Source organism: Micropterus dolomieu, linkage group LG13, assembly GCF_021292245.1.
Source record: "Micropterus dolomieu isolate WLL.071019.BEF.003 ecotype Adirondacks linkage group LG13, ASM2129224v1, whole genome shotgun sequence".
Taxonomy (NCBI): Eukaryota; Metazoa; Chordata; class Actinopteri; order Centrarchiformes; family Centrarchidae; genus Micropterus; species Micropterus dolomieu.
This window is the reverse complement of record NC_060162.1, coordinates 6,578,342-6,597,366: the sequence shown is the minus strand read 5'-3', so window position 1 is coordinate 6,597,366 and position 19,025 is coordinate 6,578,342. Positions and strand designations below refer to the sequence as shown.

At 38.9% G+C, this 19,025-nt stretch overlaps 2 protein-coding genes across 4 annotated transcripts in view; one reads left to right on the top strand and one right to left on the bottom strand.

The window, feature by feature from the left end:
- Positions 1-395: 395 nt before the first annotated feature.
- On the bottom strand, positions 396-5,513 carry c9 (complement component 9). The gene is made up of 11 exons (XM_046066888.1): positions 5,430-5,513; positions 5,227-5,317; positions 4,407-4,557; positions 4,194-4,335; positions 3,408-3,546; positions 3,043-3,264; positions 2,655-2,895; positions 2,401-2,532; positions 1,691-1,866; positions 778-1,012; positions 396-653 (listed from the first exon to the last, which is right to left on the bottom strand). Exons 1-11 carry the CDS (start codon positions 5,501-5,503, stop codon positions 496-498), a joined length of 1,761 nt encoding a protein of 586 aa, XP_045922844.1. The 5' UTR covers positions 5,504-5,513; the 3' UTR covers positions 396-495.
- Positions 5,514-11,200: 5,687 nt separating this feature from the next.
- dab2 (DAB adaptor protein 2) overlaps positions 11,201-19,025 on the top strand; it is a 10,914-nt gene continuing 3,089 nt past the window's right edge. Inside the window, exons 1-12 of one of the 3 annotated variants that reach the window (XM_046067226.1) lie at positions 11,201-11,403; positions 14,317-14,616; positions 14,755-14,894; positions 15,263-15,361; positions 15,449-15,580; positions 15,719-15,802; positions 16,079-16,102; positions 16,190-16,240; positions 16,341-16,403; positions 17,389-18,009; positions 18,599-18,728; positions 18,838-19,022. In XM_046067226.1, the coding sequence (XP_045923182.1) occupies positions 14,472-14,616; positions 14,755-14,894; positions 15,263-15,361; positions 15,449-15,580; positions 15,719-15,802; positions 16,079-16,102; positions 16,190-16,240; positions 16,341-16,403; positions 17,389-18,009; positions 18,599-18,728; positions 18,838-19,022 (1,674 nt within the window). In that variant the 5' untranslated portion in view covers positions 11,201-11,403; positions 14,317-14,471. The remainder of the gene's footprint in view (positions 11,404-14,316; positions 14,617-14,754; positions 14,895-15,262; positions 15,362-15,448; positions 15,581-15,718; positions 15,803-16,078; positions 16,103-16,189; positions 16,241-16,340; positions 16,404-17,388; positions 18,010-18,598; positions 18,729-18,837; positions 19,023-19,025) is intronic. The other 2 variants (XM_046067225.1, XM_046067227.1) reach the window with 2 other exon arrangements.

The following is a 19,025-nucleotide window of genomic DNA, read 5'->3' as shown; positions in this document are numbered from 1 at the left end:
TTGAGAAGATGCTTTTGATTTATCACAATGTAGCAACATTAAGTTGCGAAAAAGACCGAAACGAAAATAACTTACAGGGTTCAGTAAAACCAACAATAGTACAAGTGTACAGAGTGGTAGAATGTGGCGATACATCTTTATTAAACCTATAGACATGTTATGCTTCATACTTGTTTTGTAGCTGTTAAAATTTGTTTCATTTGAAAAATAACCTACACAGAGATCATCTTCACCTAATGAGTACATATTTACAACTAATACCGTGTACTCAAACTCCACATATTTAAATCACAACAAATAAACAAATAATCTGTCCACATAATCCATTACCAACCTTAAGATGGTTCTGTTCTCCTAATGAAGCATGTAAAGACAAAAATGACTCGACTCATGACTTTAAATGATTAGATTTTTATCTTTTAAATATAGGTTGTGTGTGTACAGTGTTTGTGTCAGAGAGAGGGAGACACTGTTAAATGATCATTTATCATCACTTTAGCAGTGTTCTTCACTTTTGGTGTCTCCTCTGCACACAGCTCCAGGAAGCCCGGCTGTGTTACAGCTGCGTGTCCTGGTGCGTTTCGCTCCGCTACAGATGGACCAGCTAGACCAGCACGACCAGTTACCTTCCTGATTAACAGTAGGTCTTGTACCTGCAAAATATTGTCCAAATTAACACATATTTCAGAAATGACCTAAAGAGAAATGAATGGCCTTGTTCATATGTTAGAATACTGCTTGTTTTGATTTATTTTATATCCCACTTATTACTCTTACCCGGTGTTTTGGATTTATCAACCTTGAAATTCTGGCAGGCCAGGCCTTCAAACAGGTGAGGGCACAGGCACATACACTTCCCATCCAGCAGAGCCAGAGTGCCTCCGTTATGACAAGGCTTACACTTGCACACGTTATACTCTGCTACATAGTCTGCTGTGGCCTGCTTCAGGTTGGATATCCTGGAATTAGCGTCTGGCATATCCAGTGGAATTAACATATAGATGGGCTCTGGCTGTCAGAAATAACAAAATAAGTGCAAAATTTATTACTTCATCTTTCATGTGCCTCATGGCTTATAACAAGACAAAAAGTCTACAGTCATGTTAGCTGCTCTGTGAGGCTATAATTAGGCGCAGCAGTGTTTTGAGCTAAATGCTCACAATGATAATGCTAATATGCTAATTTGTACCATGTTCACCTCATTATTTAGCATGTTAGCATTCTAACATTTTAGAATTAGCAGTAAATACAAACCGGTGAGTGTGATGAGAATGTCATCTGTTTTGCAGGTTGCCTATTTGGTCATACACCAAAGCATAGGACCAATTAAAATTTTTCAATGTAATGATGGCGCTAGATGAAATGTCAGGGGATCATCAAAGTTATTACAAATCATCCTGTGAGGGATATGAATGTCTGTACCAAATTTCATGGTACATCCAATAGTTGTTGATACATTTCACTATCAACATCAAATGTCAACCTGGTTGTGGTAGAGAATAAAACTCAGAGGATTACTAGTCATTAGGATTCATCCTCTGGACACCGTGAATGTGTGTAATTTCATAGTAATCCATCTAATAGTTGACACTGCCATGCTGCTAGCATTCCTAAAAAAAACATTGTCATCATAGTGTGATGTCTATAATGATGTTGCAGCAGCTTTACTTTGCCAATCTATTATTCCTACCTCACTGTTAATCAGGGCAGGTGCCTCAGCGATGGACCTGGCCCAGTCCTGGTACGTAGTAATGTCCATCACCCCTTCCCTGTTCAACTTAGCCCTCATAGTAACAGCACTTTGTAGAGTACCTCCTTTCACTGAAGTCATCACCTTGTCCACCACTGCTTTTCCATGAATATCAGCTGTGCATCAACAGGAAACCAACTGTTAGTGACTTATTCAAACTCATCACAGTATCTTTGTTTACATAAGAAAAGAGAGGTTAGGTTCGGATTTTTACAATACAATCTTCCAAATATATGGTCTTTTTCAAAAGATTTCAAAAATTCCTCCTTTTGTTTCCCTAAACCGCTTGTCCTTACTGAACTGTGGTGGACGCATACAGTACATATTGGTAGTTGAATTGCCTGGATAAAACACTGGTACTAAACCTACATGTGACTACTAGGACACACTGCTGAAACGTCATATTAGCCATGACTGAACTTTATAATAAAGCTATTTGCATGGATCTTGTCCTCAATGTCTTGCAGTATATTTGTGGAGGCATAGCCAGCAGGGGAAATGATTACACAGCAACAAATAACTCTTTCAGTGTAAATGTGGCATGTGAGTATTCTATGAAGATAGACTTTAAAAATCTGCACCTTTCATTTAAATATGAACTTTATAAGCTTTACTAATCAGTGTGATGGGATAAAAAAGGGGAAGCAGACCTGTGTCTTTGGTTGTTACAGTATCACACCCGTCACGTTTTGCGTGTGCTTTTGCATCAGTCAAAGCCGTGCCATCAAAATCTGCTGTGATACCTATTTTGACGCAGTTTTGAACACTTCTCTCTGTCAGATCTGGAAGAAGAATCATGTAGTCAAGTACAGATATGAGTGCTTATCACTTTTAGTCAACATTGTGACATGAGAAATCTTATGAAGGAAAAATTAGCTTATTAAGCTTGCTAGGGTACACATACTTTTTTCCTTGATGGTGTCCTGGTTGAGAACATAGACCAACTCATATTCGCCACCAGATTTCCCGTTTTTGGTGTAGTGAGTTCCATAGTCCTCCAGGAAGGCAAAATAAATACCCTTGTCATACTGCAACGGCAAAGATTTCACATGCTCCAGGAATTCATCGGCCACTTGAAGCTCACGGGAGCGCAGCCTGTAGGTACTCAGCTGTACTGTGCCCTTCACCCGCATAAAGCTCTTATTCTGAGTGTGCAGGAGAGAAGTATTAGTAAATACAGATGCACATGGTGTGTATTGTTTGAGATGGTCTTGGTTACACAATTTTGTCTTTTCTAAGTTTAGTTAATATTGTTATATGTGCCATGAACTACTGTACTGGCTGACATTTACCTTAATGGTGGAGAACTCTGAGACCTCCTTAATCATGGTTTTCTTCTCGTATTGATTCTCAAAACCCAACTTTATAGAAGAATTGGACAAGGACGGCTCAGATGGTTTGAATTTGAAGGAAAGTCCAGTGTCAACTTTAACACTCATCTCTTTCAGCAGTTCCCTCAGGAGGCTGTGTGTGTCCTCATAGATTTCTCTAGAAACGGTTTCTTCCACTAGAGTCTGGAAAGATAGGGACCCAAAGTGTTTTTTGTTACTTTCAGAATCCTCACTGACATATTCATCATCATTTTACACACACAATTGCAAAATGCATAAGGTGAATGCAGCCTCGATATTAAATAGGAGAAATGGTTCTGGCCAACCTGATAGTTAAGCACACCAATATTCCAGGGGAGCCTGTCAAACCTCCCAGTGTTTGGATTCCTCACTCGATCACACCGCCCATTGAAGTAGTCATTGTTGAAGGGATTAATTCGAGGATCTGCACCCAGGATGTTGATTCTGGTGCATGAACACAGAGGCCACTTTTAAGATTACATACAGTATTGTGCCTACATAGGTGAAATTCAAAAGTTTTAAGAGTACTCAAGTATACTACTCATGTACTGGTACTATTACTTGTAGCCTACTTGAAGGACTAGTTGCGTTCATTCTTTCCATTGAAGTGAGTTAGATGAGAAGATTGTTCCAACTCATTTATGTCTGTTAAATATTAAGTTAAAGCCAGCACATTGTTAGCTTAGCTTAGCATTAAGCCTGGAAGCAAGGGGTCACAGCTTGCCTGGCTCTTTCAAGGGAAAAGAATTGAGATATTAATGAGTTATTAGTAAAAATGAGAAGTGCTGGTAGGTTGTTTTTTTTATCTTTGGACAGTGCCAGGCTGACACTGTCTTTCTGCTTGATGCTAATACTTTATTTATTTTATACAGATATAAGAATGGTATTGACGTTCTCATTTTTTTTTATACAGCATTCTTGTTAAAAACAATTCTGAGAAAATAGGAAAGTGTCTGTCTGGTCACCATGAATGGGAAAATGTTCTGTCCTATTGTAAGTCCTCCCCACTGTGGTGAAAAAGCCTCCATTTTTCTTCTGTATATCGGCTGTATGATTCCAGCTGTATTAGCTATTTAATAACTCACTCTTACCCGTATCCTGCTGTCCTGCCTTGCTCATTGCTTTCCAGGACTGACGAACCACAGGGTTTACGTCCAGGGTCACAGTCCTCATCTGATCCATCCTCACAGTCATAGTCCCCATTGCACATTAATCTCTTCTTAATGCAAAAACCTGTGAAAAGGTGGATGTTCAACTAAATAAAAAAAAATAAAGAGAAACATACTAAAAATAAGCTGAAATACCTGACTCGCACTGGAAATCTAAATCGGAGCACACAGGGGGAGGCGGTAGTTCACATTTCGCATCTGTTACACAGAACTCCCTCTCCCCTAGTGATCCCTGGCAGGACTCGCCACCAAACTGGCCGAACACTTCAATACCTCGAGAGCGCCTCTGAGGATCACAAATGACAACACTCTTTGTTAGGAATCTACACTTTCTTACAAAGTTAGAGAGTGGTAACTACAGAAACAATGAAGTTAAGAAAAAGGTTTTGTCATACATGTTATATAAAACCTTAAAATATCATACTACACTTTTGACAATCTACAGAAAGGTCACAGGGAAAATGTAGTATCTACAATCAAAATGTGTTCTTGTTTCTTCTTTTCTGTCCATTTGAAGTGATTAACTAGTTAATTCATTTTCAATTAAACAATAATATAATTAAGATTTAAAGGTAGCTTAACCATATCCAGGAGAGTCAGGCAGCAGAGACGGCAGTTACTGATATTCTACTATGTTAAAGCTTGCTACCCCAGGATCTGGTGTTAATTTTTTCTAGATTTAGATTAGATTTAGGTACTGCCTTGTTTATGTGGTATAACAAACTCAATTACTAATTTCTTGGAGCATAAAAACTGATAATCACATAATACTTTTTGGTAACACAGATGTCAGGAGGTCAGATTCTGCTCGAAACTCAATTTTGACCAACTACGTAGTTGTGCGTTTTGGCTTCTGCAGGGCATTACAGTGTGTCACAAGCTAGTACTATATTGTGATTAGACTAAGTAGAAAGTTTGTGGTCACTGGCATTGGCTACAGTTTTAATGGACTCACTCTGGTTTTTATGCAAGGATCACAAGAACTCCACTGTGACCAGTGGCTCCAAGCACAGTTTACTGCTGGTGGATCAGGAAGCTCCACTCCACTGAAATAGACATATTAAGCGATGCAAATCTTTTTCTAAACACCAAATCCTTAGTAAGTGAATACAGTCAACATACTTGCTGTTGTGTAAGTGAAATGGGAAAAATACATACATTCCTTCTCCAAGAAACGCCACAGATAGGCACAGGCCACAGAAGCCCAGCTGGAGAGCGACCCTAGTCCTCATGGTGAACCTTTGAAAAGTCAAATGGTGTTTTTGCCTCTATTTAGTCTTTTAAGCTATATTTCAGTCAATGATTATCCAACTGCAAAAGGATCACGCTGCTGTTGTCAAAGTCAATAGTGTGGATTTCAGGTGCAGCAATATTGATCTAGTGCTTGGAATCTCCCAAAACAGAACACACACTCATCCAGTCAGCATATTTTGTGATCAAAGCCTGTCCAAAAACATTATAATAGGTGAAAGTGATGATTCACATTCTTTGCATAACTGTTATATAACTGCTGTGTAAAATGTTACATTAATCTGTCAACTGTTGTTTTTGTTATGTCCTTAATCATTTGTTGAAACAACACCCTGATTTACTGATAATACAAATAAATTCACACTCACCTAAAATAGTCTACATTTGTTCTTCCCAATTACTTACTGCACTTACTGACAAAAAAATATAACAGGAAACTAATCAAACTACTTAGAAACAAATTCACTAATTCCACAAAAGTCAAATGTGACTTCCTGTGGAAGTCATGGGACACGTAATTATAAATCACTGCATCCTGTGGGGCTAAGTATTTCTTATTTACACCTAGTTTGATTTTTAAATGAAAGGTGGAAGGAATAAATAAAGAAATTAATAAAAATAAAATGTGCAAAAGTAAAGGATTTGAACTAGTGATTCAGGGGCCAAAAGCATGTGATAAAAAAAAGACTTTAATGTCATTGCAATCATGGTCATTGCAATATATGGCAGTACTTATTATTGTAATATGTTTTTATAGAAATTTGTTGTGTAATCATTAAGTCCTCTCAGAGTCATAAGAAGCTGGAAACTGGAGGCACTTGGGGCCAGCACACAAAAGTAGACAAACCACTGTAAAATTTGGCCTTTTTTGCCCATACACACTATTTACACACAAGGCTAAATGTAATTTATTGTGCTTTGTTTGTATTTTAAGAATTCTTGTATTATTTGGAGACAAAATGTTAACTTCTGTGTTTCCAGGATTATGCAATCATTCAGGCAGTTTTTCAGCAAAGCAGAGCAAATATTTAAAGAGGCAGGTTTTGACTGTTGTAACACATTTACAAGAAACGTCCATGGTACATTTAGGTCACACTCTGAGATTGGGAAACTGAATGGCAAGACTATCATCAAGTCAACCACGCACACACCGGCTGTAACTGCCAACATCGAAGATATTTGGAAAACTGTCATGTGTCGTGGTAGGTTGTGTTTAAGTCTTTGTCCACAAGATGGCAACATGGAACAGATAACAGCAGTATGAATCATTAGACGTGTCCATGTCTTGCATTCATACACTGTTTTTGTGTAGGGTGAGGTAACCCACCAAAACAGTTTATATGCATACACTTGCACTTCTTTCCATCTCTGAAAAGTCACAGTTTTTTTTTAATAAATATATTAAACCAAGCCTTGCACAATGCACAGGAAGTTTTAAACTGTTGCTCCTAATGATCTGTCATGTGATCTGTGTGGCTTTTGCTGAGTCTGCAGTACTTTGTTCTTCAAATGGAGGGAGTGCAGTGTGTAGAAATGACAAAAAATGAATACAGAACACTCCTCAGCATAGAGAAATGAGATCAATTCAATTCAATTCAATTTTATTTATATAGCACCAAATCACAACAGTTATCTCACAGCGCTTTTCATAAAAGAGCAGGTCTAGACCATACTCTGTGATGTTATTTACAGAAGCCCAACAATTCCCACCAAGAGCAAACACTAGGCGACAAAGGTAAGGAAAAACTTCCTTTTAAGAGGCAGAAACCTCGAGCAGAACCATGGCTCAGGGTGGGCGGCCATCTGACCGGTTGGGGGTGAAGGAGAGAGATAGAGAGACAGACAAAGAGAGAGAGAGAGGACAAGAGAGGAACAGAGAGAGATGCCAATAAAGCTAATTTGAATTGAATTTGAATTGAGAGGGGGGTGGGGCAGAGAGACAGAGAGAGAGGGATGGAAGGCAGCCTACACAGTATACAGTATATTCAGTAGTAAAAGAGGACTAGGATTATGATCAAATTAGCTAAATGTTTGTGATCAGGTGAATCAAGGACACAGTCAGAGGCTGACAAACCATCTGTTTTAATCCATCTTAGAGAAAAACTGATGTTAAACACTATAGTATTCAGCATGCTGACAAGTTTTTTCTGCTAACTTAAATAAACAAAATCAGACTATCATTCCCTAATGTCTCCAAAGTCAATCTGAGGGCAACCCTGTCCTTGTTCATTCCTTGTATCTGCTAGCAGAACTGGGGTAGTCTAGGGCCTATGTGGTCATGGCCCGTTGGAGAGGCACAAATATGTGCTTAGGTCACCACTTTTATGAGGTTCGGCAGTTTCCTCCCAGCTTTCTCAGGAAACCAGAGGGTACGTAAGGTGCTTGGACAATATTTCTCCTAACTAGAAAGACTTCCTGTTTTTTCGTGGGGGAGGCTGGAACTGTGTGGATTGTGGAAACACTTGTGGAAAAGCTTATTACTGTAATTTACACACTACATCCTATAGAATTTGTCATCAGCGCAACAGAATATGATGACATTGCTTCCTGCATTGTCACTTACCCTACTGCTTTAAGCTGTATTTAGACTGAAATGGTCAAACAGCAAAGGCAGCTAAGAGTTAAAAAATAGAGAGGGACAGAGAGGATTTGGAGGATCTGAGACTACCTCAATTATGGACTGGAGATAAGTGGCTATCTTAAGTTCTGGTTGTGGTGGCAGCCGGTTCCAAGATTCACGCCCTAAATGCTTGATGTTTTGATTGTGGCCTTCCTGTCATAAACTGGAAAGGACACTTCCCATCAGATTGTGTCTGTCAGCATTCTATAATAAAAATAAATCCTCTAATGTGTATGTGCTGACTTGTGCCATCTGTAGTCTGTTTCTAGAAAAGGGTGTCCCATATTTTATTTTTTGTACCAGAGTCTCCCGAAAGTTTTACACAAGTAAATATCATCCAACATGTCCTCCTGTATGCGTGTGTGCGGTTGCGCTGGGTGGGCCATTGATCCAAACAGACAATGAATCACATTCAGAAGAACAGGGAACCATAACTTTAACCCAACGTCATCAGACAGTGATGCTAGTGAAGAGAGACACGTCATTGAAGGGAAAAGGTTAACGGCCTCAAAATCTTATAACATAATTTGCTATCTCTGATTTTATGATGCTCAATATATGAATATTTTTGCATTGATACATATGAGAAAATGAAATGGTATAAAGCACAATATAAATTGCAAATGTTATATTCCAGATGTGATGCCACAGCAACTCTTAAATTCTGTCTATGCTGTACAGATACATGCATTTCATTGTCGGGGTCTGAAATTCAGTCTAATGATTTTAAATGTTTAATAAGATGTTATGAGAAAGATCATTTCAGTGGTTTGTGACTGAAGAGGAAAGCAGACTCAGCTAGTCAATAATCTGGCTTCTGAGGGGCGCATCTCCCAAAAACCAGCCTTGGTCAGCAGAACACAGGATACAAAGGCAGGAAGGATGTCCTTCCTCTGTCCCCTTCTTTATCATTTCTCTGCTCTCCTGCAACATACAGTATGCTGTACAGTGTACCCACTTTAACATCATACAACACAATTTGTTTTTGTTTGCCAAAAAAAAAATCACCAACTATACTTGTGACTATAGGAGCTTGGTTGAAATAATAGGTGCAGATGGGAGTATAACATGTGGCTGCTCTTAGATGACAGTTGCTTGGCTCTGTGAAGGTTTGAGTTGTTATAGGAATAACAGGTTTACAAAAGGTGGCAATCTGAATTTAAAAAAAATGCTTGATCATGTGAGCAATTTAATCTTATTCCTTGAAAATTGTAATCTCCATCAGCCTGCAGGTTCCCTCCTCCCTAATTTGTTATTAGTTTCAGATGTTCTTACTTTAGAAAGCCACATTGTATTCGTCTCTAAAAAATATGTATTACTCTCCCAATTATCTTTTCAAAAATAATTTGAGCAGTAACTCTAATGCCTTGCTTTTTGTGTTTTGAAGGATTTCACAAATTTCACAAACCTACAGTGCTGTTACGCCAAAGTATCAGCAGTGGGATGTTTATCTGTTATTTAAGTACCTATCAGTCATTTAAATGTTGTCTGACATGTTTATTAAAATTCATAGCAATAAAAAGACACATTTACAGAGGTAAAACCTACCAGTCCACAGTAAAAGGCCACATTGACGTCACTCCTCATGTAAGTGCAGATCTCAATGTTGATGTTTTCTCCAGTTTTGTAGCTGCACAAATGGTTAATTTCCATTCCCAATCATTTGTTTTGATCTTTACTCTATTATTTGGTTTTTCCTTTGAAGATAGAGTTATTTGTCTTTTTAATTGTGGCTAGCCCTGCTTATACTAACTACCACATTCTTCTCTTAATTATCCCAAACAAACATCTATTGATGCCTCTGCAAACATGAAACAAAACACTTCCTGTGTGGCTTGAGGATTTTCTTCCTGGGAATATCATAACTGGCACTTAGGGCTTAGAAGAGCAAATATAAAAACTGTCATTACTTTGCTAAATCCCTACATGGTCTCAAGCACAAAATAGACATTTATACTGAGGAAGCTGATGACCCGTTTTCAGCCATCAGTTTAACACTAATGCATGGCAAAGGAAACGTAGTGCCTGGTCTTTCAAAAGATTGTGCTGTGTAAGCAACATTAGAGCTTTCCTCTCTGGTTTGGACTCGTCTTTCCCCTCAATCCTTTTACATTTTATGATATGATACTCAGTGTGCATAACGTTTAGATGATATGAATGAGCTTTTTAATTTGAAAGTTATCCAATGCTGAGGACCCACAGTGTTGGCAGAGGATGGTGGTATATATTTGTGGTTATCCAGTTACCAGTGTTAGAAGTAATTTCTGCCACAAATGCTGAGCAACAAGAAATCCTTGCTTCATCTCAGCCAAGCCGTTGCAGTTTTTTGGCCACTCTTCCCTCTTACCCAATAGAAACAAAAGAAAACCATAATCATATTTCACATCACGTTTTATATTTTGTTTAAAACAAGAGTTATACTGAAATACATGCTGTTTTGAATAACAATTACAATGAAAAAGCTGGTAACTGCCTATTTTTCGACATTACTTAAAGGCTTGGGAGCAATATTAGGATTCATATGGAGTCATGTTTTTGGCCACCAGAATGTAAGTCCAATATTCACTCTCCCGTAAAGTTTTAACTAACTTAACTGTTTTTGGTCTCCACCAACTCCTGAGGGAAATGTCTGGCCTTTAAGCAGCTAAATGCTCCACCATGTTCACTGGCAGCTATAACGTTTGTCTAACTGATGTTTTGATGCCAGGCACAACAGCTTTCTGCTGCTGATGCTGCTGGAAAGCACAAAAGCCTATGCTGTAAAATCTCTTTAACATCTCTTTTATTTATAATTAGACCACCCTGTCTACTAATTCATTAATTAAAGTGCAAACGTAGTCAAGCAGAGCGGGGATGCCAACAGGCCAACATGTTTCTCATTGTATTGTAGGAAATGAATGCACCCTCTTATGATACAACACCATGGACGGAACACTTTTCATGACCCACTTACTGTTCATGTAGAGTAGACCAATATGACCAATTCTGATCATTTCTTTCACGTGAAGAGACCGCCCATCTCCCAGCTGAAATCTGCAGTGTGTTCGGTCTGTCAGCCAGTGAAGGGTTAAACTGGGAGTTTGCAGCAGACTCTACTTTCTGTCCACGGCATTTAGCGGAAAACATCTGACTGCTGCTCGTTTTTCCGAAGCTGTGATTTGTTTTTACTCATTTTTCGCCGGAGCCGCGGAGGCATCACGGGAACAAAAATCCCTGTTTCTACAACAGGAATTCAACATCTTCCTGCGCACTTTCAAACAGGTAGGTTACTGTGTTTTGAACATTTTCCATCCATGCATTAGGCTAATTAAGGATCTACCTATGGTCTGCAGGTAGCCCTGTCAAAGTAGTTACAAAAATGTTGTTTTTTAAGTTCGCCCAAAAGCCATACTCATAAGTACAAGTAGCTTGTGCGTGTTGCTTCTAAATCTGGAACAGACTAAAAATGTTTCCATTAACTGTAGGAAAGGCACATAACTTTAGCAGGTAAAACATTAATCATGGTTGCCATGTGACTCATTCGTGGTCCTTTTCTGTCTCAACTGTTGGAATAACAACCAATATCCCTTTCACTCTCTGCCAGCTGCAACCCCAACAACAAACATATTTTTAATCTGTTTAATATATGATTTTCAATAAGTTTTATGTTGCATCTCCTGTCCACATACCCTACCTATACCTATGTCCTAGTTTTAGTGCAAAACAACATTCATTTTTTATGAAAGTGTTTGCATGCCCTTTGTGTTCAGAGTGGGCCTGTGGTATTTCACCATCTCATTCACTTGCAGACTGAGTCATTCCCTGATTTCCTCCAGATGTGCACTAGTTTACGTTTCCTGACGGCCCAGGATTGTGACATTTCTTCCCTTGCACTGCAGTTATTCTGCTGACAAATATGAATTTACACTTGTGTTCTCTGAATTAGTGTTGTGACACTGGTGGGTGCTGTGAAAAGCTCCAGATTTTTCTTCTCATCCTTCATCAGGCAGTAGCAACTACCTTTTCAGCTAGTTATTAAAATGTAATCCTTTAACTCAAATCACCAATGAGCAGCTGAGATTTCACCCTTTTTATTAGCCTTTCCTTTGCTAGTGGGACTCTGACACCGCTGGAGTTTCCGGACGAGTGCAGTAAAGTGTCACGCTTGTGTAAATGGAGCATCAACAAGTGTTGAGGGTTATGTCTTGTTTTTCTACACTTCCTTGCACAGCAACAAAAAACAGCTAGTGTGTGTGTCTTGCAGGAACTGATGTGTCACCATGGGGAACAAAACATACAAGGGCTTAACGTGCTTATTTTCATGATTTCAAAATTGGTTCTAGTGGATAAAATTAAGTTTTTATTGTTTTACAGCTGTACACTTCATTCCCCAGTAAGCTGAATTTACTTACAAATTTTGAGGAAACCAGTTGCCTCAAAAATATTAAGCAATGGGTAATAAAAACATGAGTGAATTTAACTTAAATGCTTCAAGGGCTGGAATCATTGTTTTAAGTTCAATATACTAAATACCAAGTTAATTTAACTTAAAATCATAAATGCTTTGCCAAATTACTCTATCTTTTGTGATGTAGCCCTCATTGCAATTGAAATAATTTCATTATGAGAAAACATGCACAATTTAACTTTACTTCGCACTCTCTGTTTTGTATAGGTGTTCATTTACAGAATCTCTGTATACCTAAGTCAGTCTGAGATTTGATTCACAGAGAGGTATCAGTTTGCACAAACCTGGAATGCACTCAGTGCCCTTTAAAGTTCCCAGCTGTTATCTCTACTTGCATGACTCATTTCCTTTACAAAACAAAATTAAGTGTCTGATGGATTTCATCATAAACAACACCTCTGTACTGGACTGTGTTCTTGAATTTTCATGATCACACAGGTGAATTTGGATTGTTTTCCTTTGAGCCTTTTTTTTTACCCTGATTTCACACCACCAGTAAGTGTTAGTTTTATAGACAGCTTGAAATGAGAATATTACGGGTGAATGATCATTCCAAAGGCTTCAATTTCTTATTTGTTGTTGCTTAGCTCAGCATCACGAGATCTTTTGCTCTGCTAGCGTAAGATTAACCTCAGGTAATTGCTCAACCTTTGCCCACTTCCAACCTTTGGTCTGTCCTCGGGTATTCACAGCCTCACTACACTGGTATTTTAGCCAGTGTAGCCTCTGGAACTGGTCCTAAAGGTATGTATGCCCCACACAGAGTCATGTTTGCATTGGTTATATTCCACTGGCTGTGCAAAGCAAGAGTCCTTTATTGCTTTTGTGGCTGGCTATATGCATTTGATTGTCGATACTTTGTTGTTTAGAGTGACTAAATTTTGTTATACAAGAAATAAGTTTGTTACACCTAACGTTGTTGAGGAGATGTGACTCTCAGCTGCTGTGGCTTCTGCTATAAACCATTGTGATGTTGCTTTTGTTTCATGTGACACTGCCTTGTGTTTCATGCACAGTAAATGCAGGTATATTCATGACGGATGTCCATTATGTTGGCAGACAAATTATTGATGACGTTATTGTTGATGTGCAGATACATATGATTAGCATGTTGTTTCTGAGCCACAGCTAGCACAGTTCACTGATTTTGGACTGGCTTTTTATGGGTCTGATAAATCACATGATGTGACAGTATGATTACAAAATGTGTTCAACATTGTCTATCTGTGCAGTTAGAGTGGTAGCTAGTTATTCATCTTGAGTCAACCTCCCGAAATAAACATGAAGTTCCAGGAGAACAAGACACAAGAGGTGACTGTGTGCAGGTCCGTCTTTATCTTTGGGATACTTTACTCTTTAACAGGGCTAAACAACTGACACAGCATGTGTTAAACTGGGTGTTAAAGTGTGTGTTTTCTGTATTCTCATCCTTATGAGACCATGATATTTTATGGGGCATATGTCCTGTTATTCTTCGCTCTCTGAAGGGTGTTTCGGTGCTTGTTAATATTTACTGTGGATTGTTAAAAGAATATGATTGTTTGTGATGTGCAAAAATCTTTTCAGCAGCTACTCAAAAAACCTTTCTAGCAGCTACTCAAAAAACCTTTCTAGCAGTAACTAAGTATTTTAAATGTAGCCCTTAACGTTCCAATATTGTGTTTGTAGTTTCACTTGGAAAGAGAGTGTATTAACATTTTGTCTCCTTCTCCTTTTTTCTCACTCAGACGCACTGTCCCACTTCACTTTTTCTGCTCCAGACACATAAGATTAAAAGCATGTGTGGGTGTTAAGAGTCATCTGTTGACCTCGCTGCCCCTGAACACGGAGTTGCCATCTGCTTTACCCCTGACTGTCCACTTGTCCAGTGAGGCTCCACACCATGTCTGCAGTGGTGGAGAACAGCAGTCCCGTCCCTGCCGATCCCAGCATTGCATCCCCGTCTACAGCCTCGACCTCCAACACCCCTCCCGCCTCGCCTGCAACAACCACATCCAAGGTCCCATTCAAGAAAGAGAAGAAGAAAAGTGAGTGACGGAAGACACAGTTATAATGATTATGAATAATCATGCCATGATCATCAGATTGACTATTTAGTTGCAAGGTTATCCTATCTGATCTTGTAGAAATCATAGTTGTGTTGATTTATTTATTTATTTTAACAGTCGCAGAAAAGACAGATGAGTACCTGCTGGGCAGGTTTCAAGGGGATGGCGTAAGGTACAAGGCCAAGTTGATTGGAATTGATGATGTCCCAGAGGCCAGAGGAGACAAGATGAGCCAGGACTCCATGATGAAACTTAAGGTGCAGCATGGGACCATGGACTGTATTCTGCTGTCTTTTTAAGTCATGAACAATATTAAGGGAATAGTATTTTAAAGCTGGTATCTCCAATTAATGCTTTCCAATTAATAAATCATCTGTGCGGTGGGTATCACATGGGTATCTGCAATTAAAAAATGTGTGCCTTAGCTTTTTAAGCACTTTTTTCCAAATTCTGCAGTAGTCAAAAGCAACCCTCCACGAGAACACCATATTTGCTGAAGTGTCCTCACTGCATTCCAGTGTCACAAACTTTACAGATATTAGATATTATTTAAATCAAGTCATGGCACAGGTCTTGTTTTGTTTACTCACAAAAGAAAAACAGCATCGTATGTATTTTACATCAGGGTATGGCAGTAGCTGCTCGGTCCCAAGGCAAACACAAACAGAGGATCTGGGTCAACATTTCCATGTCGGGCATCAAGATCATTGATGAGAAATCAGGAGTGAGTTCTGCCATTTCCTTCCATTACTGTCACGTCACACTGTGAAGTTCACAGCCTGCTAATAAAATCTTTGTCCTTATATCTCAGGTGATTGAACATGAGCATGTGGTGAATAAGATCTCCTTCATTGCCAGAGATGTAACAGATAACAGGGCGTTTGGATATGTGTGCGGTGCAGAAGGGCAGCATCAGTTCTTCGCCATAAAGACTGCACAACAGGTAACACTCACTCACAGATAAACACACATACACAGTCTCACACATTCACACTCTGTCACAGAAGTACATACAGTAAACAACAAAAACTGCATCAACAACAAATACAATCAAATGTACTGTGTTTTTGTCACTATACAGGCAGAGCCCCTGGTCATTGATCTGAAAGATCTCTTCCAGGTCATCTTCAACATGAAGAAGAAAGAGGCAGAGGCCTCACAGAAGGTAACTGTTTGAGAAGCATTTGACTTTAAACCGGAAAAAGTTTTCTTTTCCAAGTATAGATGGTGAGAACATTTTCTTTCCGAAAGAAAAGCATTTAGGTGTGGTCATCTGGGAGCGTCGACAAGGTGCACACTGTATGTACCTCCTAAAAGTCAACACTGCCTCTCTGTGTTCTTTCAATGAATCACATCTTCAGACATTCCACTGAAATGACACATGCCTCAGTAAATTTTTAAGAAATAAGTATAACCATTAACAATCTGTTTCTGTTTACAGGGTGAGAATGGTAGCAATGTTGAGGTAAGCAACTGAAATCACTTGTTTTCTTCAAATAATTTCTCTGACTCCCTTCCTTAACTGTCTGCTTTTTTTCTGTTTTGTTTTCAGAATGGAAGTGATGCCTTGCCAAGTGTGGATGGTGCAGCAAAAACTGCCCAAGTAAGAATGTCTGCTCTGTTGTCTTTGCAGCTTAACATTAAATAAAATACGATTTATTTATAGTAACAAACACGCTATGTTTCTGTATTCTGACATCCAGCCAGTGGAGCAGCTTGACCTATTTGGAGCCATGTCGACCCCTCCAGACATCCAGGCTCCAAATGTAAGTGTGGTGCCATAGTGTAAAATGTTCCCTTTATCTGTGAAAAACTGTGGAATTTTATTTAGTCAGTAAAGTGTAGGTGGATGTTTACAGTATTATACTTGCAATGTATACTTTTTACACATCTTAATAATTACAGTAGGCTGTAGAAGACTTGTATCTTATATCTAATAAGTGCAATCATAGCAGTATAGTTTGCTACATGTTTTTGTATTATTGTCTCTTGGGTATTATTGTCTTTACACTTGTTAAAGCACTTTGTAACTTGTTTTTGAAAAGTGCTCTACAAATAAAGATGATTATTATTATTATTATTATTATTATTATTATTACATGCATGCTTTAAGATCGTTAAAAAAAATCCAGCTCCACTGAATAATCTCAGCTCCTCTCAGATCATTCCTGTGTGCGAAATCACTTCTAACTATTTTTGTGTTTTAATTATTGGTTGTGCGTGTATCATATTTTATTAATTGTAGATTTTAGTCAGTCAAAAGGATCTTTTAAGAATTGAGTTTATGCTTTGCGTCAACAATCTCATTGTTGTTCATCAAACCTTTTAAAGCTGCTACATGTAGAATTGATGAATGAGACATTTCTGTTGACTTTGGTGACACCTGGAGTCATGTACCGGTAGTGTTTTACATCACTGTTTCTGGGCCAGTTCACTAGCTGAGTTTCAGATCAACCACCTACTGCTGATTTTCGCATATCTATATAGTTTGCTGTTGTCCTAGGCAAGTAAGAATTTAATAACTAAATTTTTCAAGTTGGAAGATGGATTATACACTGTGATTCGTCATTAAATTTAATATGACAGCGATCTTTTGAGGTAAATATTCTACAGATAGCAGCTTTAAATTGTCATGTGTTTTCATGCCATATGATTCATTTTTCATTTTGTCAACACGTATGTTTGTCTTCTTCTGCAGAACTGATTCATAAATCTTTTTTTCTCTCCCACTGCCCCCCTCATGTTAACCAGGACTATAAAGATATTCTCTTGCTGGACTTTTCTGCTGAAGTTGACAGCAATCAGAATTGCATAAAGGGAAACTCCTTTGTAACTTCCCATGCCCCTGACCATAGATCATCTCCCCAGACAGTGAATCCCTTTTCCTCGACATTTGGCTACTTTCCAACCCCAGACACTGACCCTTTCAGAGATGACCCCCTTTCTAAATCATCCTCTAGCTTGGAACCCGATAAATCACACATCTCCCTCCCCACCACTAATAACCAAAACAGCAATGCTGGCAACACCAGTAAGACAATTATTAGCGGTTTGAATGAAGACTCTGAACACCTCAGTCAGCAGATAAATGGATTATCCAGTAAGACAATGATCCTCGCTCTCAGTAATGGACAGTGGCCACTAGGGGGCAAAATAAGTCAGGGCAACACAATAACCATGATGGACGCGAATGAATCTGGACCAGTTCTCTCAACCAAAAACCCATTTATTGACCCCTCTTTGAAACCCACCCCTGTCTCTAATGGCATAATTCAACACCCACAACCCCCAGTGACTCATAGCAAGGATTCAGTAGTCATAAACCCGCCTCCACAGAGCTCTAAGGCTGGACGAGGTCGAAGAAGTGCAAAGGTGAAATTCTATAGCTAGATGAATCATAATAGAGTTGCATGTGTGAAGCCTAAAATGGGGTTTATGCACATTTATCAGAGTATAATTAGTTTGCTAACATCTCCCTTTCTGAGCATTTGGGTTATGCACTGGTGCCTGACAGCATATGCCGGAGGATGCATTTGGTTAAGATAGGATGCAAGGCCTATAATTCAGGATTGCAGTTAAGGGTTTGTTCTTTGGATCTGTTCTGTCTTCATGCATGCACTGGTGGCTACATGCTTCTATAACTGGCTTGAGTAAATGACTGTGCTGCTAAACAATTAACTGTACCCTTTGTCATCTCTGATCTTAATCTATTTTCTAACATTCATGCTTCAGTGATAAAAGCACTGGTAAGTGGCAAGGCATGCATATTAACTGATGTTCAGGTAAATACTTTAGTATTTATTTCAGACTACATAATTCTAGTAAATAATCTATTGCTGCTGTAGAAGGTTGGTTTAATCTTACTTTCTAAATACAGCATAGTTTATGGGTTATCGGGTATACAGTTATGTTAATGTGGCGCAATAGTATTTCATATTTATGTTTTATTTTCTGTGAATAGTCCACAGCAAGTGATCTGTTTGGAGCAGACCTGTTTGCTGATCCTGGTCATTCTGAAGGGTTATCTGCTTCAAGTGACCTTTTCAACAGTATACCTGCCAACTCCACTCCCTCCTCATTAGCTGCTCTGGGTAATACACAAGAGGGGAACGTTGTGTCTTATTCAAATATTAAGATGTTAATTCTGCTTTACATTTCCCTCCCTTTAATCTTTCATATTCATTTTTTTTTTATATTCAGGGAATCTTCAGTTAGGTTTTCCAGCTACCACAAGTATCCCTGCTGCAGGCATGTGGGGAGCCTCCACCTCTGCACCCTCCATGTTCCCCATGCCAGGAGTGACAGCTCCAGGCCCTGGACCAACCTTCCCACAGCCATCTCCCTTTGGTGGGCTACCTGTATCACCCGCAGTCTGGGGCCAGCAGGTG